At 60.8% G+C, this 24,699-nt stretch overlaps 3 protein-coding genes across 5 annotated transcripts; all 3 read right to left on the reverse strand.

Moving 5' to 3' along the window:
• Positions 1-979: 979 nt before the first annotated feature.
• Positions 980-7,412, reverse strand: LOC148050602 (sperm-associated antigen 4 protein-like). Its single transcript, XM_087741184.1, has 12 exons — positions 6,439-7,412; positions 5,635-5,714; positions 5,116-5,197; positions 4,843-4,913; positions 4,404-4,465; positions 4,174-4,217; positions 3,811-3,907; positions 3,538-3,607; positions 2,885-2,985; positions 2,134-2,301; positions 1,692-1,781; positions 980-1,135 (listed from the first exon to the last, which is right to left on the reverse strand). Exons 1-12 carry the CDS (start codon positions 6,549-6,551, stop codon positions 980-982), a joined length of 1,134 nt encoding a protein of 377 aa, XP_087597310.1. The 5' UTR covers positions 6,552-7,412.
• A 3,039-nt stretch (positions 7,413-10,451) lies between these two features.
• On the reverse strand, positions 10,452-14,946 carry LOC148050603 (uncharacterized). Of its 3 annotated transcripts, XM_087742306.1 has the most exons (9): positions 14,402-14,946; positions 13,973-14,148; positions 13,169-13,248; positions 12,648-12,729; positions 12,375-12,445; positions 11,936-11,997; positions 11,706-11,749; positions 11,072-11,141; positions 10,452-10,519 (listed from the first exon to the last, which is right to left on the reverse strand). In XM_087742306.1, exons 1-8 carry the CDS (start codon positions 14,687-14,689, stop codon positions 11,126-11,128), a joined length of 819 nt encoding a protein of 272 aa, XP_087598432.1. In that variant the 5' UTR covers positions 14,690-14,946; the 3' UTR covers positions 10,452-10,519; positions 11,072-11,125. The 3 variants fall into 3 exon arrangements, with proteins under 3 accessions (XP_087598432.1, XP_087598434.1, XP_087598433.1); XM_087742308.1 differs by lacking the exon at positions 14,402-14,946 and having other exon boundaries at positions 13,973-14,259; XM_087742307.1 differs by lacking the exon at positions 10,452-10,519 and having other exon boundaries at positions 10,798-11,141.
• A 1,102-nt stretch (positions 14,947-16,048) lies between these two features.
• On the reverse strand, positions 16,049-22,244 carry LOC148050604 (sperm-associated antigen 4 protein-like). Its single transcript, XM_087741185.1, has 13 exons — positions 21,960-22,244; positions 21,531-21,706; positions 20,727-20,806; positions 20,205-20,286; positions 19,932-20,002; positions 19,493-19,554; positions 19,263-19,306; positions 18,900-18,996; positions 18,627-18,696; positions 17,974-18,074; positions 17,203-17,370; positions 16,761-16,850; positions 16,049-16,204 (listed from the first exon to the last, which is right to left on the reverse strand). Exons 2-13 carry the CDS (start codon positions 21,641-21,643, stop codon positions 16,049-16,051), a joined length of 1,134 nt encoding a protein of 377 aa, XP_087597311.1. The 5' UTR covers positions 21,644-21,706; positions 21,960-22,244.
• Positions 22,245-24,699: the final 2,455 nt, after the last annotated feature.

Raw genomic sequence — 24,699 nt, forward strand, 5'->3', positions numbered from 1 at the left:
GCCATCGGCACAGAGCCACCAGGACGCGGCGTGGTCCTTTCAGGCCAGAGGTGGTGGCTCACAGTGCCCTGGGGTGCTCAAGACCCAGCTGTGGAGGAGGACATCTGGGACTGCCCTGGGCCTGTCACAGCCAGCGCCAGTCAGCTCTGCAGGGGGCAGAACCGATCCCGCCCACCATGTGCAGACCGGAACCAATCAGGGAAGGGTGTGGTGGCTCTGAACCAATCAGAGGACTATCCAGCCGGGCGGTGAGGGCGGAGAGAGAGGAGCAGACGTGTCAGGGTGGGAGGAGAGGGGGAAGAAAATGGCTGCCCTGAAGGAGGCTGTGGGGAGCGGTGTCCGAAGGGAGCAGGGCTGTCTTTCCTAGGGGATTTCTTTGCGTTTCTTTCCCTTCACTACGAGGAGCAGTAGTTACTAGGTTGCTCCTGGGGAAGTCAATGAGCTGGGGAGAAATTCCCCGAAGCAATAAGTTGGTTTGGGTTTGTGACAGATGCTGGTGGGCAATATGGCCAAGCCCTAGACCTGGCCTGGGACTACAGTAACTGCAGGAACTGTGAAACTCCGGCAGGAGCCTTGGTGCCAGAGCTTCAGAGCCCTCAAGGGTCCCAGCCATGGCCGCACCGCAGTCCCCAGAGCCAAGGTGTGCCCTGAGCGGAATGGGCACGTGCTGCGGGGATCATGACCCCCAAACGCTGCCAAGCTCCGACAACTCCTTCGTGGGGCGAGATGGGGCAGTGGCCCTCGTGCCAAAGGATTTCATCAAGGACCTTAGGCAAGGAAAGGCTACGGGAGCGTCGTCTCCCTTTGCTCGGTTAGCCAACGTCCCCGTGGCAGAGAGAAAGTGGAAAGCCCGAGGAAGGCCTCAGCCTGGGAAAGGCAGAAGTTGTCTGCTTTGGAAGGCCTCTGCAACGACATTGCTCTGCAGCAGATGGATAAACCACATCCCTCTGGTCTGTTCCTCCATTTTCCTCTTTAATTCTTATTGCTGGAAGATCTGCACATGTGTCTGGCCGATGGCATTCGTTTCCGCTATCTTCCCATGCACCTGCACTCGATAAATGCAGGTGTATCCTGGTTTTCCCCAGTTGCTCTGTATGCCAAGTTTCAAAAACCAAAAGGCTTTGCGGATCCCATTCTGCAAAGAAACCACAGCAAAAAGCAGCGTCACTCCTGGGGTGTAAAGAGTGAAAGCAGGCTTCACGCGTCTTCCTCTGCCAGCCCGGCCCCTGCTCCGGGACCAGCTGCCACCCTGGCCAGAGAGGCAGCTTGTCCCTCCTTCCCTTCTCCCACCCAGGCAGCAAAGGACCCCTGTGCCCCTGCAGAGCAAAAGCCCGGCCTCAGAGAGCGTGGCAGGCAGCTGTGGAAACCTGAGGCTCGCCGGTGCCGGGGAAGCGGGGCCCAGGGAAAGTCCTGCTGCCGGGGCAAGGTGCTGGGCGTCCTCCCTGCCACCGCCTGCCCGGCGGGTGCAGCCAGGCAGCTCCGCAGACCCACACGGCTGCGGGGCCAACAGCACAGCGATCTGCTTTTGCCGCCCTGCCAGATGCCGCTCTCCCTCCTGATCCCACCGATGTTTCTCTCGACCAGGGTCGGGCCCCTGCGCTGGCAGGGACCATCCACACTCCTTCTGCCAGCGACTTGCTGGCAAACCGGCATTTCTGCCCTGGCCTCTTGCCCACACGCACGCCCGGTACCTGCAGAGAGAAGGTCTGTGCCGGCTCTTTCTGCACGGCGTAGGTGAATGTCCCCAGCAGAGTTTCGTCCTTGCCTTCCTCATCCAGTCCCTTGGAGATAAAGCGCAGGGGAGCAGGTCAGGCTCAACCTGACCACGAGGAAACGCTCATGCTAGATGCGCACCCAGCGCCCGCAGCTTCAGTGCGGTCTGGTGCAGGATGCAGTGGGGCTGAGTCTCCTCCTTGTGTGTTGCTCAGGGGCCCGGAGGTGCTGGGCCAAACTGTGCTGAGCAAGTCTGAGGAGGGGTGACACCACCCTGCACGTCACTTGAGATGGGCCCTCAGGGAACGGCAGTGCTTGGGAGCACACGGATCTCGGCAGATGTGCAGAGAGCAGCAAGTCCCCGTTACAGCTTTTCCCTGCGGCCAGGTCCCAGCCCCCAGTTGCCCAGCAGAGACTTACAGAGACGACGAAATCTCGAGGAGCACTACTGACAGTCCCCAGCGGAGCGGTTATCTTTGAGGTGTGCTGTACGGTGATGGCTATCGGTCGTACTAGTGCGGGCAACCGGATTAGCACCTCGCTCCGAGAGCCTTGGAAAGGCCAGCAGTATCCTGGGGAAGCATCCGGCTGAAAGCAGAGGGCAAGAGCAATGAAGGCGAGGGCGTGATGGGGCCCGCTGCGCTCCCGTGCAGCCAGAAGCACAGGCAGCACTGCTTGTGCTTGAAATGAATGGCGTGTTGGGAAGCGGACAGAAGCGCCTGGCCGTCTTCCCAGCCCAGGAGAGAGGAGAAGAGCCGACCAGTGGGAAACATCTGATCCCCTGCACTGGAGGCAGGGCTTTCAAGAAACCTCTCTTTTTGGCCAGCAGCTCTGCAGCCTCCCTTCACCCTCCACTGCCCCATGGGGACGCGGGCAATCAGAGCTGTGGCAGGGAAACGCGGTCCTGAAGGAGAAGCGCCTTCACCCACCAGTGACCAGGGATGGTGGGCAGGAAGCTCAGCTCAGCTCAGCTCAGCTCAGCTCAGCCCCCTTCTGAGGGCAGCTGCTCTTTTCTTGGGAGCCAAGCCCTGTGTGAGACCTCAGGCACCAGGCACTGGACCAGTGCCGTGGCCGTCAGCAATACCGCTGGCCTGAGGGGAGACGCCCCAGGGCTTGCCCCCAACTTTATAAGAGGCAAGAGAAGCAGCACTGGCAGTTTCTGCTCCTGTACCTGCACAAAGGTATCCAGAAGGGGGGGAGTACACAGGAACGCAAACACTCTGCAGAGCCATGCAGAGCTGCCGGATGATCTCTGCAGGTCGATGGCAGCCCCTGAAGGGAGAAGAGAGCAGCTGACTGCAGGAGGCCCCAGGCTCGGAGGACCTGGTCTCTGCAGGCGACTTCTAAGGCTGCCTGCCAGCCCCACATGCAGCACCGCACGTTCGGAGGTGGCCCAAGCAAGGAGGGGATCCCCGTGCCCGGTGATGGTGTCTCTCCCAGCCGCACAAAGAGAAGGTGTGCTGGTGCTGGGAGACAGCAAGCCCCCACGGGAAGGGCAGCAGACCCAAGCCAAGGCCCCGCTGCGTCAACAGCAGAGGATGACCCAGCCATACGCTTTCACGCCCCAGGAAAGCTCAGCGGAGAGGGAGAGGGCAGAAATGCTGTCAGGGGCACGGCCGGGGCTCCAGCGAGGGTCCCGAAGGCGGGACTGGGGTGAGCCCAAGGGAGCTGCTCTGCCACAGTCATGCTCTTGGGCCCCGTGATTTGGTCCCACCTCCCTCTGCCTCGGAGAGCAGAGTCTGCGGCACAGCCTGCTTTGGGGACTGCCAAGCACGAGCCCAGCACGACGAGACTTTCTTGCGTGGACCTGACGTCCGTCTGTACCTGCGCTTTTCAGAGCCCAGTCAGGCGCCTGTGTGGTTGCAGACATTGCCTCTCTCATTTGCTCTGCTTCCTGGGAAAGACACAAAGGAACAGGGGAAACGATCACGTTAGACCTGGCCAGGGGAAGGGGCTTTACTTGGAGAAGTTCCACCGGCAGCCCCTGGCAAGGGATGAGCGTGTGGGCTGAGCAGGAAAAGCCCAGGAACTGGGCCAGGAAGGGCCTTGTGTGGGGCCCTGCTCATCCCAGCCCTCTTTCCCAAAGTGCAGCATCACCTTCTTCATAGCGCCGATCTCTGCAGCCAGGCGCGCTACCTCAGCCCTCAGCTGTTGCAGCTCTTGGGATTTCTCCCCCCACACAGCAAGCACGTTCCTGCAGTCCCCAGGAAAGCAGATCTTGTCAGAGAGCTGCCCAGCCCCTCCCAGAGCCTCCAAGCTCGGGAGGAGAGGTGCTCGAGCCCCCTTTTCTTTCCCCAGTTTGCAAGGGCTTCCCTCCCCCTCCAGGCTTAGCAGAAGGCCCAGGCAGGAGCGAAAGGCACGAGCCCTAGGCGCCGCGCACGTGAGTGCAGATAGCATGGGCTCATCTGCCGCTACCCCACCCAATGTGCTGCAGGTCAGGAGAGAGGAGAGGGCTTTTACCGCAGGGACATCAGCTCGTCTGCAGCCAGCTGCTCCAGCAGCACCTGAAAGAGAAAGGCTCTCCATTTGAGTCCCCGGGCTGCCGGGGCTTTCCAGAGCCGGCAGCTCTAGGAAGGCACGGCAGAAGCTGCTGCCGCTTCCGTGGGTCACTGCCTGGAACCGGAGGACTGGCCAGTTTACCCACCCACCCCCAGCCGTGCTCCTTTGCGGGACTTTCCTGTCCCACTGACCTGTGGCACACTCCTTGTCCACAGCATCCACACGAGGAGTGAGGTCCCGCAGTAGGCACCAGCTGTAATTCACATCACCAAGAGAGAGTTACTTGACTAGAGTTTCTCACAAACCCTGTAGTGAGGCGGTCTCCTCCCACACCAAAGGTGGCAAGAGGCTGGCTGAGGATACGGGGAGGGGGTGCAGAGAGAGGTTGCAGATCCAAGCAGGGACCCTTTCCTTTGGCCTTGGGGCTCTGCACAGCCTTGGTTCCTGGGCATGCTTGGCACCCCACAGCTACGCCCCATTTCCCCTGCATGTAGCGAGCATCTCACGACCTCCCAGACCGGCAAAGGTGGGAGGCTGGAAGGGCCCCACGGGTGCTCCAGTGCCTCTCCCTCATGCTGAAGCTCACAGCCCCCACCTCTGTGCCTCTGCTGACAGGGGGTGAATACTCACCGAGAGCAGCTAGGCTCATCAAGAAGAGGATCGTGGAGAGCCTCTCCGTTTTCAGGGTGATGACCTCTTTCCTGAAAAAGAGTAAGTCCTGGTGTTAGCAGTGCCTAAGGGCAGAGGCCTGCACAGGGGGGTTTTCTCTTACAGTTGAGGAGCAGCAATTTAGAGGGGAGCCAGGGGGTCTCCTGGTGGGGAGCACCTCCAGCCCCCGCCGCTCGCCCTGTCCCACTGGCACCCCCTGTCTCTGTGTCCAGAGCAGACACGCGTCGTACTCACAGGGTGGAGACGCCTGTGCTGAGGCATCTGTGGAGGTAAAGCATGGCCGTTGCCAGGCTGTAAGCAATGCTGAGGACCAACCCTGGGCGAAAAAATGGAGAAAAGCCTGAGGACCCTTCTGGAGGATGCCTGTCAGGGCGTGTGCCAGCCCCCTGCGGGGAGGTGCACTGCCAGGGCCAGGGTTATGCCCTGGAGAGGGGGGCAGCTGGTTGCACCCTGGCAGCGGGGGGCGGAGGGCCGGGCAGGATCCCCTAGCAGGCAGGGCACTGAGGGTGCGACTAGGGAGGGAGGGTGGATGAGGCTTTGGCCTCTGGGCCTCTACCGTACTGGGCTACCCCATGATTACTACAGTATCCCACAAAGGCATGGACGTGGTAGCCAGGTTCCCACGGTCACGTAGGGGAGGTGGCCCCAGGCGTCGGTCGGGGCAGGATGACGCCGGTTCTGCAGGGCTGTAGGTCCCGGCTGAGCCAGGCAGGCTTGGTGCAAACATGGGGTGAAAGGCAGCGCTGAGCTTACGCTCATTGTCTCCTGTATGGCAGCTGGAGCATGCTGGCCCTTCCCAGCTGGTGCCCTGGTCCTCCTGAGAGCAGGTGCAGCTATGGGAGGAAAAAGATGGAGCACTGTTTTGCACCGTCTCCATGCCGTGCGAGGCGAGGCAAGGCCCTGGCCAGAAGACAGGCTTTGTGAAGCCTCCCAGGAGACGTGGTGAGACAGGGCGGAAGAAGCCGCAGAGCGGGGTGGCACAGCTGCTTCTTACCGCGACTGCCCCCTGGCCCCCATAGCACCAACCTGCCCCTGGGCAGGCATCTCAGCGGCCTGGTGCTCTTTGGGGAGAGGGGAGCAGCTGCTGTCCTCCAAAGCCCCCACCTCTTCCCGGGGCCTCTGCAGCATGATGGCCAGAGCCCTCTCTGGAACACCCCCCAAGGCTTCTCGCCCTCGGCAGAGACCCACCAGGACTTTGCAGCCGCCCTTTGCCAGGGAGGCCTGGCGGGGAGAGGGCTGAGCTCTCCCGCGGCTCTGCCAGAGGCTACCCAGACACACCTGCACGGTGGTTGCTCCAGGTGCCCAGAAACGGCTTGTGCTGGAGAGCAGCAGGAACTTCCCAGTGTCATGGTGGGACCCCGAGCAGCAGGACTGTGGGGTTTGGCCCGGGGGTTCAGCGAGGCTTTCAGCTGAGCCTCTTCCACACTCACGGCGGCTTTCCCAAGCCCTGGGACCCACAGTGCTCGCCAGCTTCTCCATCGGTCCCCCCAGTGCCCCTTTAGGCTCTGTGGGTCCCCCCTGCCAGCCAACGTCCCCAGGAGGAAGAAATCCTCGTACCTGTTCTCGAGGACCTGAGTGGGCCCAGCTGCACATCCGCCCACGTTGCTGCTGGCTCTCCTCCTTGACAGGGCAGCGCCTTGTGCTCTTGCAGGAGCCTTTCTCTGCCTCATCTTGGGGAGAAATGAAGGTCCCCTGCAAGCCTGGGTGTCCTCCTTCTGCCGCAGGAGCGTTGCCTGCCCAGGGGAGGTCACTCAGGCGAGAGCCCCAAACTGATTGCTGGGAGGAGAACGCCTGCCACGGGCACACAGCCCCCAGGACACGGCGAGCTCCTTCCAGGTGGGAGGTTGTGGCCCCCAGTGCTGCGGTGCAGGGTGGCCAGCCTTGACTTCACAGTGGCCTGGCCCCGTACGGTGTGAGGTCATGGCTATGACATCACAGACGGAGCTACCGGGGGGCAGGGGTTCAGAGAGAGACCCCGGCACCCACCTGGCGCTGTGTTTTGGGTTTGTGACTGGACTGTTGAAAGCACACCAGCTGGTGTTTTAGCTCGTGCTGAACAGTGCTTGCAGAGCGCCAAGGCTTCCTCTGTTTCTCTCTGCATGTCCCTGAGCGAGTAGGCCGAGGCTGGGTGAGAGGCTGGGAGGGGACACAGCAGGGACAGCCGACCCACACTGACCACAGGGCTCTTGCCTGCCATGTAACCCCATGCTCCGCAATAAAGCCTGGGCTTTTGGTCTTTCCAAAGTAGCCATTGCTTGGGGCCTGGCTGAGCATCGGTCTGCTGGGGTCAACCCACCACAGCGTGTGTAGAGAAAGGAGGGTGTACTGCCAGGCTCCAACAACTCCTTTGTGGGGCGAGATGGGGCAGCGGCCCTCGTGCCAAAGGACTTTGTGAGCAGCAGGATGGCAGGGTTTGGACCAGGGGGGTCAGAGGGGCTTCCAGCTGAGCCTCTTCCCCACTCACGGTGGGTTTCTCAAGCTCTGGGGCTGTTACTCTGCCCACAGCCCTTGCTGGCTTCCCCGTACTGTTTCCGCAGCCCCCCATCAGGCTCTGTGTGTCCCACCTGCCAGCTGATGCTCCGAGGAGGAGCGAGCCCTCATACCTGTTCCCTAGGAGCCGTGTGGGCCCAGCTATTCCTGGAAGGAGCGTGCCTGCCATCGGCACAGAGCCACCAGGACGCGGCGTGGTCCTTTCAGGCCAGAGGTGGTGGCTCACAGTGCCCTGGGGTGCTCAAGACCCAGCTGTGGAGGAGGACATCTGGGACTGCCCTGGGCCTGTCACAGCCAGCGCCAGTCAGCTCTGCAGGGGGCAGAACCGATCCCGCCCACCATGTGCAGACCGGAACCAATCAGGGAAGGGTGTGGTGGCTCTGAACCAATCAGAGGACTATCCAGCCGGGCGGTGAGGGCGGAGAGAGAGGAGCAGACGTGTCAGGGTGGGAGGAGAGGGGGGAAGAAAATGGCTGCCCTGAAGGAGGCTGTGGGGAGCGGTGTCCGAAGGGAGCAGGGCTGTCTTTCCTAGGGGATTTCTTTGCGTTTCTTTCCCTTCACTACGAGGAGCAGTAGTTACTAGGTTGCTCCTGGGGAAGTCAATGAGCTGGGGAGAAATTCCCCGAAGCAATAAGTTGGTTTGGGTTTGTGACAGATGCTGGTGGGCAATATGGCCAAGCCCTAGACCTGGCCTGGGACTACAGTAACTGCAGGAACTGTGAAACTCCGGCAGGAGCCTTGGTGCCAGAGCTTCAGAGCCCTCAAGGGTCCCAGCCATGGCCGCACCGCAGTCCCCAGAGCCAAGGTGTGCCCTGAGCGGAATGGGCACGTGCTGCGGGGATCATGACCCCCAAACGCTGCCAAGCTCCGACAACTCCTTCGTGGGGCGAGATGGGGCAGTGGCCCTCGTGCCAAAGGATTTCATCAAGGACCTTAGGCAAGGAAAGGCTACGGGAGCGTCGTCTCCCTTTGCTCGGTTAGCCAACGTCCCCGTGGCAGAGAGAAAGTGGAAAGCCCGAGGAAGGCCTCAGCCTGGGAAAGGCAGAAGTTGTCTGCTTTGGAAGGCCTCTGCAACGACATTGCTCTGCAGCAGATGGATAAACCACATCCCTCTGGTCTGTTCCTCCATTTTCCTCTTTAATTCTTATTGCTGGAAGATCTGCACATGTGTCTGGCCGATGGCATTCGTTTCCGCTATCTTCCCATGCACCTGCACTCGATAAATGCAGGTGTATCCTGGTTTTCCCCAGTTGCTCTGTATGCCAAGTTTCAAAAACCAAAAGGCTTTGCGGATCCCATTCTGCAAAGAAACCACAGCAAAAAGCAGCGTCACTCCTGGGGTGTAAAGAGTGAAAGCAGGCTTCACGCGTCTTCCTCTGCCAGCCCGGCCCCTGCTCCGGGACCAGCTGCCACCCTGGCCAGAGAGGCAGCTTGTCCCTCCTTCCCTTCTCCCACCCAGGCAGCAAAGGACCCCTGTGCCCCTGCAGAGCAAAAGCCCGGCCTCAGAGAGCGTGGCAGGCAGCTGTGGAAACCTGAGGCTCGCCGGTGCCAGGGAAGCGGGGCCCAGGGAAAGTCCTGCTGCCGGGGCAAGGTGCTGGGCGTCCTCCCTGCCACCGCCTGCCCGGCGGGTGCAGCCAGGCAGCTCCGCAGACCCACACGGCTGCGGGGCCAACAGCACAGCGATCTGCTTTTGCCGCCCTGCCAGATGCCGCTCTCCCTCCTGATCCCACCGATGTTTCTCTCGACCAGGGTCGGGCCCCTGCGCTGGCAGGGACCATCCACACTCCTTCTGCCAGCGACTTGCTGGCAAACCGGCATTTCTGCCCTGGCCTCTTGCCCACACGCACGCCCGGTACCTGCAGAGAGAAGGTCTGTGCCGGCTCTTTCTGCACGGCGTAGGTGAATGTCCCCAGCAGAGTTTCGTCCTTGCCTTCCTCATCCAGTCCCTTGGAGATAAAGCGCAGGGGAGCAGGTCAGGCTCAACCTGACCACGAGGAAACGCTCATGCTAGATGCGCACCCAGCGCCCGCAGCTTCAGTGCGGTCTGGTGCAGGATGCAGTGGGGCTGAGTCTCCTCCTTGTGTGTTGCTCAGGGGCCCGGAGGTGCTGGGCCAAACTGTGCTGAGCAAGTCTGAGGAGGGGTGACACCACCCTGCACGTCACTTGAGATGGGCCCTCAGGGAACGGCAGTGCTTGGGAGCACACGGATCTCGGCAGATGTGCAGAGAGCAGCAAGTCCCCGTTACAGCTTTTCCCTGCGGCCAGGTCCCAGCCCCCAGTTGCCCAGCAGAGACTTACAGAGACGACGAAATCTCGAGGAGCACTACTGACAGTCCCCAGCGGAGCGGTTATCTTTGAGGTGTGCTGTACGGTGATGGCTATCGGTCGTACTAGTGCGGGCAACCGGATTAGCACCTCGCTCCGAGAGCCTTGGAAAGGCCAGCAGTATCCTGGGGAAGCATCCGGCTGAAAGCAGAGGGCAAGAGCAATGAAGGCGAGGGCGTGATGGGGCCCGCTGCGCTCCCGTGCAGCCAGAAGCACAGGCAGCACTGCTTGTGCTTGAAATGAATGGCGTGTTGGGAAGCGGACAGAAGCGCCTGGCCGTCTTCCCAGCCCAGGAGAGAGGAGAAGAGCCGACCAGTGGGAAACATCTGATCCCCTGCACTGGAGGCAGGGCTTTCAAGAAACCTCTCTTTTTGGCCAGCAGCTCTGCAGCCTCCCTTCACCCTCCACTGCCCCATGGGGACGCGGGCAATCAGAGCTGTGGCAGGGAAACGCGGTCCTGAAGGAGAAGCGCCTTCACCCACCAGTGACCAGGGATGGTGGGCAGGAAGCTCAGCTCAGCTCAGCTCAGCTCAGCTCAGCCCCCTTCTGAGGGCAGCTGCTCTTTTCTTGGGAGCCAAGCCCTGTGTGAGACCTCAGGCACCAGGCACTGGACCAGTGCCGTGGCCGTCAGCAATACCGCTGGCCTGAGGGGAGACGCCCCAGGGCTTGCCCCCAACTTTATAAGAGGCAAGAGAAGCAGCACTGGCAGTTTCTGCTCCTGTACCTGCACAAAGGTATCCAGAAGGGGGAGTACACAGGAACGCAAACACTCTGCAGAGCCATGCAGAGCTGCCGGATGATCTCTGCAGGTCGATGGCAGCCCCTGAAGGGAGAAGAGAGCAGCTGACTGCAGGAGGCCCCAGGCTCGGAGGACCTGGTCTCTGCAGGCGACTTCTAAGGCTGCCTGCCAGCCCCACATGCAGCACCGCACGTTCGGAGGTGGCCCAAGCAAGGAGGGGATCCCCGTGCCCGGTGATGGTGTCTCTCCCAGCCGCACAAAGAGAAGGTGTGCTGGTGCTGGGAGACAGCAAGCCCCCACGGGAAGGGCAGCAGACCCAAGCCAAGGCCCCGCTGCGTCAACAGCAGAGGATGACCCAGCCATACGCTTTCACGCCCCAGGAAAGCTCAGCGGAGAGGGAGAGGGCAGAAATGCTGTCAGGGGCACGGCCGGGGCTCCAGCGAGGGTCCCGAAGGCAGGACTGGGGTGAGCCCAAGGGAGCTGCTCTGCCACAGTCATGCTCTTGGGCCCCGTGATTTGGTCCCACCTCCCTCTGCCTCGGAGAGCAGAGTCTGCGGCACAGCCTGCTTTGGGGACTGCCAAGCACGAGCCCAGCACGACGAGACTTTCTTGCGTGGACCTGACGTCCGTCTGTACCTGCGCTTTTCAGAGCCCAGTCAGGCGCCTGTGTGGTTGCAGACATTGCCTCTCTCATTTGCTCTGCTTCCTGGGAAAGACACAAAGGAACAGGGGAAACGATCACGTTAGACCTGGCCAGGGGAAGGGGCTTTACTTGGAGAAGTTCCACCGGCAGCCCCTGGCAAGGGATGAGCGTGTGGGCTGAGCAGGAAAAGCCCAGGAACTGGGCCAGGAAGGGCCTTGTGTGGGGCCCTGCTCATCCCAGCCCTCTTTCCCAAAGTGCAGCATCACCTTCTTCATAGCGCCGATCTCTGCAGCCAGGCGCGCTACCTCAGCCCTCAGCTGTTGCAGCTCTTGGGATTTGTCGCGCCACAGCAAGCACGTTCCTGCAGTCCCCAGGAAAGCAGATCTTGTCAGAGAGCTGCCCAGCCCCTCCCAGAGCCTCCAAGCTCGGGAGGAGAGGTGCTCGAGCCCCCTTTTCTTTCCCCAGTTTGCAAGGGCTTCCCTCCCCCTCCAGGCTTAGCAGAAGGCCCAGGCAGGAGCGAAAGGCACGAGCCCTAGGCGCCGCGCACGTGAGTGCAGATAGCATGGGCTCATCTGCCGCTACCCCACCCAATGTGCTGCAGGTCAGGAGAGAGGAGAGGGCTTTTACCGCAGGGACATCAGCTCGTCTGCAGCCAGCTGCTCCAGCAGCACCTGAAAGAGAAAGGCTCTCCATTTGAGTCCCCGGGCTGCCGGGGCTTTCCAGAGCCGGCAGCTCTAGGAAGGCACAGCAGAAGCTGCTGCCGCTTCCGTGGGTCACTGCCTGGAACCGGAGGACTGGCCAGTTTACCCACCCACCCCCAGCCGTGCTCCTTTGCGGGACTTTCCTGTCCCACTGACCTGTGGCACACTCCTTGTCCACAGCATCCACACGAGGAGTGAGGTCCCGCAGTAGGCACCAGCTGTAATTCACATCACCAAGAGAGAGTTACTTGACCAGAGTTTCTCACAAACCCTGTAGTGAGGCGGTCTCCTCCGACACCAAAGGTGGCAAGAGGCTGGCTGAGGATATGGGGAGGAGGTGCAGAGAGAGGTTGCAGATCCAAGCAGGGACCCTTTCCTTTGGCCTTGGGGCTCTGCACAGCCTTGGTTCCTGGGCATGCTTGGCACCCCACAGCTACGCCCCATTTCCCCTGCATGTAGCGAGCATCTCACGACCTCCCAGACCGGCAAAGGTGGGAGGCTGGAAGGGCCCCACGGGTGCTCCAGTGCCTCTCCCTCATGCTGAAGCTCACAGCCCCCACCTCTGTGCCTCTGCTGACAGGGGGTGAATACTCACCGAGAGCAGCTAGGCTCATCAAGAAGAGGATCGTGGAGAGCCTCTCCGTTTTCAGGGTGATGACCTCTTTCCTGAAAAAGAGTAAGTCCTGGTGTTAGCAGTGCCTAAGGGCAGAGGCCTGCACAGGGGGGTTTTCTCTTACAGTTGAGGAGCAGCAATTTAGAGGGGAGCCAGGGGGTCTCCTGGTGGGGAGCACCTCCAGCCCCCGCCGCTCGCCCTGTCCCACTGGCACCCCCTGTCTCTGTGTCCAGAGCAGACACGCGTCGTACTCACAGGGTGGAGACGCCTGTGCTGAGGCATCTGTGGAGGTAAAGCATGGCCGTTGCCAGGCTGTAAGCAATGCTGAGGACCAACCCTGGGCGAAAAAAAATGGAGAAAAGCCTGAGGACCCTTCTGGAGGATGCCTGTCAGGGCGTGTGCCAGCCCCCTGCGGGGAGGTGCACTGCCAGGGCCAGGGTTATGCCCTGGAGAGGGGGGCAGCTGGTTGCACCCTGGCAGCGGGGGGCGGAGGGCCGGGCAGGATCCCCTAGCAGGCAGGGCACTGACGGTGCGGCTAGGGAGGGAGGGTGGATGAGGCTTTGGCCTCTGGGCCTCTACCGTACTGGGCTACCCCATGATTACTACAGTATCCCACAAAGGCATGGACGTGGTAGCCAGGTTCCCACGGTCACGTAGGGGAGGTGGCCCCAGGCGTCGGTCGGGGCAGGATGACGCCGGTTCTGCAGGGCTGTAGGTCCCGGCTGAGCCAGGCAGGCTTGGTGCAAACATGGGGTGAAAGGCAGCGCTGAGCTTACGCTCATTGTCTCCTGTATGGCAGCTGGAGCATGCTGGCCCTTCCCAGCTGGTGCCCTGGTCCTCCTGAGAGCAGGTGCAGCTATGGGAGGAAAAAGATGGAGCACTGTTTTGCACCGTCTCCATGCCGTGCGAGGCGAGGCAAGGCCCTGGCCAGAAGACAGGCTTTGTGAAGCCTCCCAGGAGACGTGGTGAGACAGGGCGGAAGAAGCCGCAGAGCGGGGTGGCACAGCTGCTTCTTACCGCGACTGCCCCCTGGCCCCCACAGCACCAACCTGCCCCTGGGCAGGCATCTCAGCGGCCTGGTGCTCTTTGGGGAGAGGGGAGCAGCTGCTGTCCTCCAAAGCCCCCACCTCTTCCCGGGGCCTCTGCAGCATGATGGCCAGAGCCCTCTCTGGAACACCCCCCAAGGCTTCTCGCCCTCGGCAGAGACCCACCAGGACTTTGCAGCCGCCCTTTGCCAGGGAGGCCTGGCGGGGAGAGGGCTGAGCTCTCCCGCGGCTCTGCCAGAGGCTACCCAGACACACCTGCACGGTGGTTGCTCCAGGTGCCCAGAAACGGCTTGTGCTGGAGAGCAGCAGGAACTTCCCAGTGTCATGGTGGGACCCCGAGCAGCAGGACTGTGGGGTTTGGCCCGGGGGTTCAGCGAGGCTTTCAGCTGAGCCTCTTCCACACTCACGGCGGCTTTCCCAAGCCCTGGGACCCACAGTGCTCGCCAGCTTCTCCATCGGTCCCCCCAGTGCCCCTTTAGGCTCTGTGGGTCCCCCCTGCCAGCCAACGTCCCCAGGAGGAAGAAATCCTCGTACCTGTTCTCGAGGACCTGAGTGGGCCCAGCTGCACATCCGCCCACGTTGCTGCTGGCTCTCCTCCTTGACAGGGCAGCGCCTTGTGCTCTTGCAGGAGCCTTTCTCTGCCTCATCTTGGGGAGAAATGAAGGTCCCCTGCAAGCCTGGGTGTCCTCCTTCTGCCGCAGGAGCGTTGCCTGCCCAGGGGAGGTCACTCAGGCGAGAGCCCCAAACTGATTGCTGGGAGGAGAACGCCTGCCACGGGCACACAGCCCCCAGGACACGGCGAGCTCCTTCCAGGTGGGAGGTTGTGGCCCCCAGTGCTGCGGTGCAGGGTGGCCAGCCTTGACTTCACAGTGGCCTGGCCCCATACGGTGTGAGGTCATGGCTATGACATCACAGACGGAGCTACCGGGGGGCAGGGGTTCAGAGAGAGACCCCGGCACCCACCTGGCGCTGTGTTTTGGGTTTGTGACTGGACTGTTGAAAGCACACCAGCTGGTGTTTTAGCTCGTGCTGAACAGTGCTTGCAGAGCGCCAAGGCTTCCTCTGTTTCTCTCTGCATGTCCCTGAGCGAGTAGGCCGAGGCTGGGTGAGAGGCTGGGAGGGGACACAGCAGGGACAGCCGACCCACACTGACCACAGGGCTCTTGCCTGCCATGTAACCCCATGCTCCGCAATAAAGCCTGGGCTTTTGGTCTTTCCAAAGTAGCCATTGCTTGGGGCCTGGCTGAGCATCGGTCTGCTGGGGTCAACCCACCACAGCGTGTGTAGAGAAAGGAGGGTGTACTGCCAGGCTCCAACAACTCCTTTGTGGGGCGAGATGGGGCAGCGGCCCTCGTGCCAAAGGACTTTGTGAGCAGCAGGATGGCAGGGTTTGGACCAGGGGGGTCAGAGGGGCTTCCAGCTGAGCCTCTTCCCCACTCACGGTGGGTTTCTCAAGCTCTGGGGCTGTTACTCTGCCCACAGCCCTTGCTGGCTTCCCCGTACTGTTTCCGCAGCCCCCCATCAGGCTCTGTGTGTCCCACCTGCCAGCTGATGCTCCGAGGAGGAGCGAGCCCTCATACCTGTTCCCTAGGAGCCGTGTGGGCCCAGCTATTCCTGGAAGGAGCGTGCCTGCCATCGGCACAGAGCCACCAGGACGCGGCGTGGTCCTTTCAGGCCAGAGGTGGTGGCTCACAGTGCCCTGGGGTGCTCAAGACCCAGCTGTGGAGGAGGACATCTGGGACTGCCCTGGGCCTGTCACAGCCAGCGCCAGTCAGCTCTGCAGGGGGCAGAACCGATCCCGCCCACCATGTGCAGACCGGAACCAATCAGGGAAGGGTGTGGTGGCTCTGAACCAATCAGAGGACTATCCAGCCGGGCGGTGAGGGCGGAGAGAGAGGAGCAGACGTGTCAGGGTGGGAGGAGAGGGGGAAGAAAATGGCTGCCCTGAAGGAGGCTGTGGGGAGCGGTGTCCGAAGGGAGCAGGGCTGTCTTTCCTAGGGGATTTCTTTGCGTTTCTTTCCCTTCACTACGAGGAGCAGTAGTTACTAGGTTGCTCCTGGGGAAGTCAATGAGCTGGGGAGAAATTCCCCGAAGCAATAAGTTGGTTTGGGTTTGTGACAGATGCTGGTGGGCAATATGGCCAAGCCCTAGACCTGGCCTGGGACTACAGTAACTGCAGGAACTGTGAAACTCCGGCAGGAGCCTTGGTGCCAGAGCTTCAGAGCCCTCAAGGGTCCCAGCCATGGCCGCACCGCAGTCCCCAGAGCCAAGGTGTGCCCTGAGCGGAATGGGCACGTGCTGCGGGGATCATGACCCCCAAACGCTGCCAAGCTCCGACAACTCCTTCGTGGGGCGAGATGGGGCAGTGGCCCTCGTGCCAAAGGATTTCATCAAGGACCTTAGGCAAGGAAAGGCTACGGGAGCGTCGTCTCCCTTTGCTCGGTTAGCCAACGTCCCCGTGGCAGAGAGAAAGTGGAAAGCCCGAGGAAGGCCTCAGCCTGGGAAAGGCAGAAGTTGTCTGCTTTGGAAGGCCTCTGCAACGACATTGCTCTGCAGCAGATGGATAAACCACATCCCTCTGGTCTGTTCCTCCATTTTCCTCTTTAATTCTTATTGCTGGAAGATCTGCACATGTGTCTGGCCGATGGCATTCGTTTCCGCTATCTTCCCATGCACCTGCACTCGATAAATGCAGGTGTATCCTGGTTTTCCCCAGTTGCTCTGTATGCCAAGTTTCAAAAACCAAAAGGCTTTGCGGATCCCATTCTGCAAAGAAACCACAGCAAAAAGCAGCGTCACTCCTGGGGTGTAAAGAGTGAAAGCAGGCTTCACGCGTCTTCCTCTGCCAGCCCGGCCCCTGCTCCGGGACCAGCTGCCACCCTGGCCAGAGAGGCAGCTTGTCCCTCCTTCCCTTCTCCCACCCAGGCAGCAAAGGACCCCTGTGCCCCTGCAGAGCAAAAGCCCGGCCTCAGAGAGCGTGGCAGGCAGCTGTGGAAACCTGAGGCTCGCCGGTGCCAGGGAAGCGGGGCCCAGGGAAAGTCCTGCTGCCGGGGCAAGGTGCTGGGCGTCCTCCCTGCCACCGCCTGCCCGGCGGGTGCAGCCAGGCAGCTCCGCAGACCCACACGGCTGCGGGGCCAACAGCACAGCGATCTGCTTTTGCCGCCCTGCCAGAAGCCGCTCTCCCTCCTGATCCCACCGATGTTTCTCTCGACCAGGGTCGGGCCCCTGCGCTGGCAGGGACCATCCACACTCCTTCTGCCAGCGACTTGCTGGCAAACCGGCATTTCTGCCCTGGCCTCTTGCCCACACGCACGCCCGGTACCTGCAGAGAGAAGGTCTGTGCCGGCTCTTTCTGCACGGCGTAGGTGAATGTCCCCAGCAGAGTTTCGTCCTTGCCTTCCTCATCCAGTCCCTTGGAGATAAAGCGCAGGGGAGCAGGTCAGGCTCAACCTGACCACGAGGAAACGCTCATGCTAGATGCGCACCCAGCGCCCGCAGCTTCAGTGCGGTCTGGTGCAGGATGCAGTGGGGCTGAGTCTCCTCCTTGTGTGTTGCTCAGGGGCCCGGAGGTGCTGGGCCAAACTGTGCTGAGCAAGTCTGAGGAGGGGTGACACCACCCTGCACGTCACTTGAGATGGGCCCTCAGGGAACGGCAGTGCTTGGGAGCACACGGATCTCGGCAGATGTGCAGAGAGCAGCAAGTCCCCGTTACAGCTTTTCCCTGCGGCCAGGTCCCAGCCCCCAGTTGCCCAGCAGAGACTTACAGAGACGACGAAATCTCGAGGAGCACTACTGACAGTCCCCAGCGGAGCGGTTATCTTTGAGGTGTGCTGTACGGTGATGGCTATCGGTCGTACTAGTGCGGGCAACCGGATTAGCACCTCGCTCCGAGAGCCTTGGAAAGGCCAGCAGTATCCTGGGGAAGCATCCGGCTGAAAGCAGAGGGCAAGAGCAATGAAGGCGAGGGCGTGATGGGGCCCGCTGCGCTCCCGTGCAGCCAGAAGCACAGGCAGCACTGCTTGTGCTTGAAATGAATGGCGTGTTGGGAAGCGGACAGAAGCGCCTGGCCGTCTTCCCAGCCCAGGAGAGAGGAGAAGAGCCGACCAGTGGGAAACATCTGATCCCCTGCACTGGAGGCAGGGCTTTCAAGAAACCTCTCTTTTTGGCCAGCAGCTCTGCAGCCTCCCTTCACCCTCCACTGCCCCATGGGGACGCGGGCAATCAGAGCTGTGGCAGGGAAACGCGGTCCTGAAGGAGAAGCGCCTTCACCCACCAGTGACCAGGGATGGTGGGCAGGAAGCTCAGCTCAGCTCAGCTCAGCTCAGCTCAGCTCAGCTCAGCTCAGCTCAGCCCCCTTCTGAGGGCAGCTGCTCTTTTCTTGGGAGCCAAGCCCTGTGTGAGACCTCAGGCACCAGGCACTGGACCAGTGCCGTGGCCGTCAGCAATACCGCTGGCCTGAGGGGAGACGCCCCAGGGCTTGCCCCCAACTTTATAAGAGGCAAGAGAAGCAGCACTGGCAGTTTCTGCTCCTGTACCTGCACAAAGGTATCCAGAAGGGGGGGAGTACACAGGAACGCAAACACTCTGCAGAGCCATGCAGAGCTGCCGGATGATCTCTGCAGGTCGATGGCAGCCCCTGAAGGGAGAAGAGAGCAGCTGACTGCAGGAGGCCCCAGGCTCGGAGGACCTGGTCTCTGCAGGCGACTTCTAAGGCTGCCTGCCAGCCCCACATGCAGCACCGCACGTTCGGAGGTGGCCCAAGCAAGGAGGGGACCCCCGTGCCCGGTGATGGTGTCTCTCCCAGCCGCACAAAGAGAAGGTGTGCTGGTGCTGGGAGACAGCAAGCCCCCACGGGAAGGGCAGCAGACCCAAGCCAAGGCCCCGCTGCGTCAACAGCAGAGGATGACCCAGCCATACGCTTTCACGCCCCAGGAAAGCTCAGCGGAGAGGGAGAGGGCAGAAATGCTGTCAGGGGCACGGCCGGGGCTCCAGCGAGGGTCCCGAAGGCAGGACTGGGGTGAGCCCAAGGGAGCTGCTCTGCCACAGTCATGCTCTTGGGCCCCGTGATTTGGTCCCACCTCCCTCTGCCTCGGAGAGCAGAGTCTGCGGCACAGCCTGCTTTGGGGACTGCCAAGCACGAGCCCAGCACGACGAGACTTTCTTGCGTGGACCTGACGTCCGTCTGTACCTGCGCTTTTCAGAGCCCAGTCAGGCGCCTGTGTGGTTGCAGACATTGCCTCTCTCATTTGCTCTGCTTCCTGGGAAAGACACAAAGGAACAGGGGAAACGATCACGTTAGACCTGGCCAGGGGAAGGGGCTTTACTTGGAGAAGTTCCACCGGCAGCCCCTGGCAAGGGATGAGCGTGTGGGCTGAGCAGGAAAAGCCCAGGAACTGGGCCAGGAAGGGCCTTGTGTGGGGCCCTGCTCATCCCAGCCCTCTTTCCCAAAGTGCAGCATCACCTTCTTCATAGCGCCGATCTCTGCAGCCAGGCGCGCTACCTCAGCCCTCAGCTGTTGCAGCTCTTGGGATTTCTCCCCCCACACAGCAAGCACGTTCCTGCAGTCCCCAGGAAAGCAGATCTTGTCAGAGAGCTGCCCAGCCCCTCCCAGAGCCTCCAAGCTCGGGAGGAGAGGTGCTCGAGCCCCCTTTTCTTTCCCCAGTTTGCAAGGGCTTCCCTCCCCCTCCAGGCTTAGCAGAAGGCCCAGGCAGGAGCGAAAGGCACGAGCCCTAGGCGCCGCGCACGTGAGTGCAGATAGCATGGGCTCATCTGCCGCTACCCCACCCAATGTGCTGCAGGTCAGGAGAGAGGAGAGGGCTTTTACCGCAGGGACATCAGCTCGTCTGCAGCCAGCTGCTCCAGCAGCACCTGAAAGAGAAAGGCTCTCCATTTGAGTCCCCGGGCTGCCGGGGCTTTCCAGAGCCGGCAGCTCTAGGAAGGCACAGCAGAAGCTGCTGCCGCTTCCGTGGGTCACTGCCTGGAACCGGAGGACTGGCCAGTTTACCCACCCACCCCCAGCCGTGCTCCTTTGCGGGACTTTCCTGTCCCACTGACCTGTGGCACACTCCTTGTCCACAGCATCCACACGAGGAGTGAGGTCCCGCAGTAGGCACCAGCTGTAATTCACATCACCAAGAGAGAGTTACTTGACCAGAGTTTCTCACAAACCCTGTAGTGAGGCGGTCTCCTCCGACACCAAAGGTGGCAAGAGGCTGGCTGAGGATATGGGGAGGAGGTGCAGAGAGAGGTTGCAGATCCAAGCAGGGACCCTTTCCTTTGGCCTTGGGGCTCTGCACAGCCTTGGTTCCTGGGCATGCTTGGCACCCCACAGCTACGCCCCATTTCCCCTGCATGTAGCGAGCATCTCACGACCTCCCAGACCGGCAAAGGTGGGAGGCTGGAAGGGCCCCACGGGTGCTCCAGTGCCTCTCCCTCATGCTGAAGCTCACAGCCCCCACCTCTGTGCCTCTGCTGACAGGGGGTGAATACTCACCGAGAGCAGCTAGGCTCATCAAGAAGAGGATCGTGGAGAGCCTCTCCGTTTTCAGGGTGATGACCTCTTTCCTGAAAAAGAGTAAGTCCTGGTGTTAGCAGTGCCTAAGGGCAGAGGCCTGCACAGGGGGGTTTTCTCTTACAGTTGAGGAGCAGCAATTTAGAGGGGAGCCAGGGGGTCTCCTGGTGGGGAGCACCTCCAGCCCCCGCCGCTCGCCCTGTCCCACTGGCACCCCCTGTCTCTGTGTCCAGAGCAGACACGCGTCGTACTCACAGGGTGGAGACGCCTGTGCTGAGGCATCTGTGGAGGTAAAGCATGGCCGTTGCCAGGCTGTAAGCAATGCTGAGGACCAACCCTGGGCGAAAAAAAATGGAGAAAAGCCTGAGGACCCTTCTGGAGGATGCCTGTCAGGGCGTGTGCCAGCCCCCTGCGGGGAGGTGCACTGCCAGGGCCAGGGTTATGCCCTGGAGAGGGGGGCAGCTGGTTGCACCCTGGCAGCGGGGGGCGGAGGGCCGGGGCAGGATCCCCTAGCAGGCAGGGCACTGACGGTGCGGCTAGGGAGGGAGGGTGGATGAGGCTTTGGCCTCTGGGCCTCTACCGTACTGGGCTACCCCATGATTACTACAGTATCCCACAAAGGCATGGACGTGGTAGCCAGGTTCCCACGGTCACGTAGGGGAGGTGGCCCCAGGCGTCGGTCGGGGCAGGATGACGCCGGTTCTGCAGGGCTGTAGGTCCCGGCTGAGCCAGGCAGGCTTGGTGCAAACATGGGGTGAAAGGCAGCGCTGAGCTTACGCTCATTGTCTCCTGTATGGCAGCTGGAGCATGCTGGCCCTTCCCAGCTGGTGCCCTGGTCCTCCTGAGAGCAGGTGCAGCTATGGGAGGAAAAAGATGGAGCACTGTTTTGCACCGTCTCCATGCCGTGCGAGGCGAGGCAAGGCCCTGGCCAGAAGACAGGCTTTGTGAAGCCTCCCAGGAGACGTGGTGAGACAGGGCGGAAGAAGCCGCAGAGCGGGGTGGCACAGCTGCTTCTTACCGCGACTGCCCCCTGGCCCCCACAGCACCAACCTGCCCCTGGGCAGGCATCTCAGCGGCCTGGTGCTCTTTGGGGAGAGGGGAGCAGCTGCTGTCCTCCAAAGCCCCCACCTCTTCCCGGGGCCTCTGCAGCATGATGGCCAGAGCCCTCTCTGGAACACCCCCCAAGGCTTCTCGCCCTCGGCAGAGACCCACCAGGACTTTGCAGCCGCCCTTTGCCAGGGAGGCCTGGCGGGGAGAGGGCTGAGCTCTCCCGCGGCTCTGCCAGAGGCTACCCAGACACACCTGCACGGTGGTTGCTCCAGGTGCCCAGAAACGGCTTGTGCTGGAGAGCAGCAGGAACTTCCCAGTGTCATGGTGGGACCCCGAGCAGCAGGACTGTGGGGTTTGGCCCGGGGGTTCAGCGAGGCTTTCAGCTGAGCCTCTTCCACACTCACGGCGGCTTTCCCAAGCCCTGGGACCCACAGTGCTCGCCAGCTTCTCCATCGGTCCCCCCAGTGCCCCTTTAGGCTCTGTGGGTCCCCCCTGCCAGCCAACGTCCCCAGGAGGAAGAAATCCTCGTACCTGTTCTCGAGGACCTGAGTGGGCCCAGCTGCACATCCGCCCACGTTGCTGCTGGCTCTCCTCCTTGACAGGGCAGCGCCTTGTGCTCTTGCAGGAGCCTTTCTCTGCCTCATCTTGGGGAGAAATGAAGGTCCCCTGCAAGCCTGGGTGTCCTCCTTCTGCCGCAGGAGCGTTGCCTGCCCAGGGGAGGTCACTCAGGCGAGAGCCCCAAACTGATTGCTGGGAGGAGAACGCCTGCCACGGGCACACAGCCCCCAGGACACGGCGAGCTCCTTCCAGGTGGGAGGTTGTGGCCCCCAGTGCTGCGGTGCAGGGTGGCCAGCCTTGACTTCACAGTGGCCTGGCCCCGTACGGTGTGAGGTCATGGCTATGACATCACAGACGGAGCTACCGGGGGGCAGGGGTTCAGAGAGAGACCCCGGCACCCACCTGGCGCTGTGTTTTGGGTTTGTGACTGGACTGTTGAAAGCACACCAGCTGGTGTTTTAGCTCGTGCTGAACAGTGCTTGCAGAGCGCCAAGGCTTCCTCTGTTTCTCTCTGCATGTCCCTGAGCGAGTAGGCCGAGGCTGGGTGAGAGGCTGGGAGGGGACACAGCAGGGACAGCCGACCCACACTGACCACAGGGCTCTTGCCTGCCATGTAACCCCATGCTCCGCAATAAAGCCTGGGCTTTTGGTCTTTCCAAAGTAGCCATTGCTTGGGGCCTGGCTGAGCATCGGTCTGCTGGGGTCAACCCACCACAGCGTGTGTAGAGAAAGCAGGGTATTTGCTGTGTGTTTTGGAGTCTCCTGGAGGACCAGGAAGGCCCCTGCACCAGGGCACAGGCTGCCCCGAAGGCACTGTGTATCTGAGATAGCAACACAGGTTTAGGGAGGATCCTGAGCAGGGCCCTCTGCCTTCCCCCTGCCTGAGCAGGGTCAACCCTGCCAGCTGGGGGGTCCCCATGGGGCAAGGAGGGGGCGCTGGCTCTGGGTGACACCGGGCTGGGGCTGGGCCTGCATGGGGCTTTGACTTGCTCAGCCCCTCTGGCTCCACATCATCATGGGGAGGTCCGGCCACCAAAGTGTCCCTAGGCATGTGCCAGGGGCTGCTGCACACCTCCATCCTCAAGAAGATGCACGAGCACCCAGGACACCACAACGGCTCCTTGTGGGATGAGCCAGCTTGCAGGGCCTTGCTGGGTCATGACGAGACTGAGCACCTCCAAGAGGATAAAGATGGAGCCCTGCTGTGAACTGTCACCATGCCACGCGAGTGAAGAGAGTGGCGAGCCCCCACTGTGGAGGCCCTGGCCAGAAGACAGGCCTTGGAAAGCCTCTTGGCAGATGTCCCCACCACGGCTCCTGCACTGGCCACAGTCCCTCCACCTAGTCTGCTGCCTGTCCTTGTCCAGGCACCTGTGCCGCTTCAGACGCTCTCGCCCAGTGTATTGGTGTATTGAGTGTCTGTGTTCAGGAGCTGAGAGCGGGTGGACTGCCAAGGGAGCCTCTGTGAGGAGAGGCCGTGGCCAGACACGGGCAGTCCCAGCTGTCTCCAGTGGACCCACCGCAGAACACAGCTAAGCCCATCCACACTGGACACGTGTTGTACTCACATGGTGGAGATGCCTGCACTGAGGCATCTCTGGAGGGAGAGCATGGCTATGGCCAGACCATAAGCAATGCCGAAGACCAACCTTGGGCAATGACTCTGGAGAAAAGCCTGAGGACCCTTTCTGAGGACGCCTGTCAGGGTGTGCGCCGGAGCCCTGTGGGGAGGTGGGCACTGGTCCTGTGTGCTCCCTCCCCATGGGGCAGGGGCAGGGCCAAGGTTATGCTCTGGAGACAGGGGCAGCTGGTTGCACCCTGGGAGTGGGGGACGGAGGGCTGGGCAGGATCCCCCAGCAGGCAGGGCACTGATGGCTATGCCTGGGGAAGGGGGGGTGGCATGAGGCTTTGGCCTCTGGGCCTCCACTGTACTTGGGTACCCTGTGGTTAATGCAGAGCTTCAAGGCTTTTCTCTGTTTCTCTCTGTGTGTTCCTGAGTGAATAGGCAAGAGGTTGGGAGGGAATGCAGCTGGGACAGCCAACTCAAATTGACCAAAGCCCTGTTCCATGCCATATAACATGGCGCTCTGCAGTAAAGCCTGGGCCTTTGGTCTTTCCAAAGTAGGCATGATTACGTGCCAAGGGGCTGCTGTGCACCCTTGTCCTTAACACACGAACACCCGAGACATACATATATACATATATAGAAACTTATGTATATAATGGAGTGTACAAAATAGTATAAGTATATATCTTATTTATACTTAGATACACTATTTTATATATATACACCTCTGTATATGTACGTGTATATATATTTAGAAAGGTAAAGAACTTTTATGTGCGCATAACTGTAAAGCATAGTAATAAAATGGATAAAGCATTCTTTAATAATAGCTAATGAAATGAATAATTAAAGTTCAAATGTGAATAGAAAGTAATTAAGGACATCATAAGTAATTAAGGCATCATAACAAGCCCTACATGTCTGGGGTGGGAGGGCATCAAGAGAGCAGAGGGCCACAAATAGGTGGAGGGACACAAACATGTTAGAACATACCTGAGGACTACAGATCCCTCCCAGGAGGCCACCAAGGGGCCTCTGGTGCAGTCCCATTATGTGCAAAGTCAGCTGAACGAAGAGGCCCCCGCATCTGGGCCCAGCCCAACAGGCTGGTCACGCAGAGTTACTGCGGCAGACTTGGGGCTTTGTATAGTTCTGCAAGATGCAATGATTTCTGCAGTAATGGAAAAGCAGAATAAAATGCCTACTTTAGAAGACCATGCACATGGTAATAGTAAGGAAAAACAATAGGACTGTAGCATGCAGTGAACCCATAAGAAATGAGGCAGCCACTGAGCTCTGACCAGCACACCTGACTGCCAAAAAAACCTCTTCTAGTGAAAAGCCAGTCTGTGACAGTGATTGCAGGTAGATTTGCTATCCTTGCATCCACTTCAGCCCAGTCCCCAGTGAACTGAGTTCCAAAAGAGAGCTCCAGGCTCAGGACAGGAAAGATTAACCTCCAGCCCTTGTGCAAGGAGCAGATGACCCCATGCTGGAGACATGGCGTAACGGCATATGGGATGACAGACTCAAAAGACTCAAAATTCCCCATAGCCAAGAGCCCTGGTCCCTGGC

The sequence above is a fragment of the Nipponia nippon genome, unplaced genomic scaffold, assembly GCF_047370975.1.
Source record: "Nipponia nippon isolate SJK-2023a ecotype South Korea unplaced genomic scaffold, ASM4737097v1 scaffold_8, whole genome shotgun sequence".
Lineage (NCBI taxonomy): Eukaryota > Metazoa > Chordata > Aves > Pelecaniformes > Threskiornithidae > Nipponia > Nipponia nippon.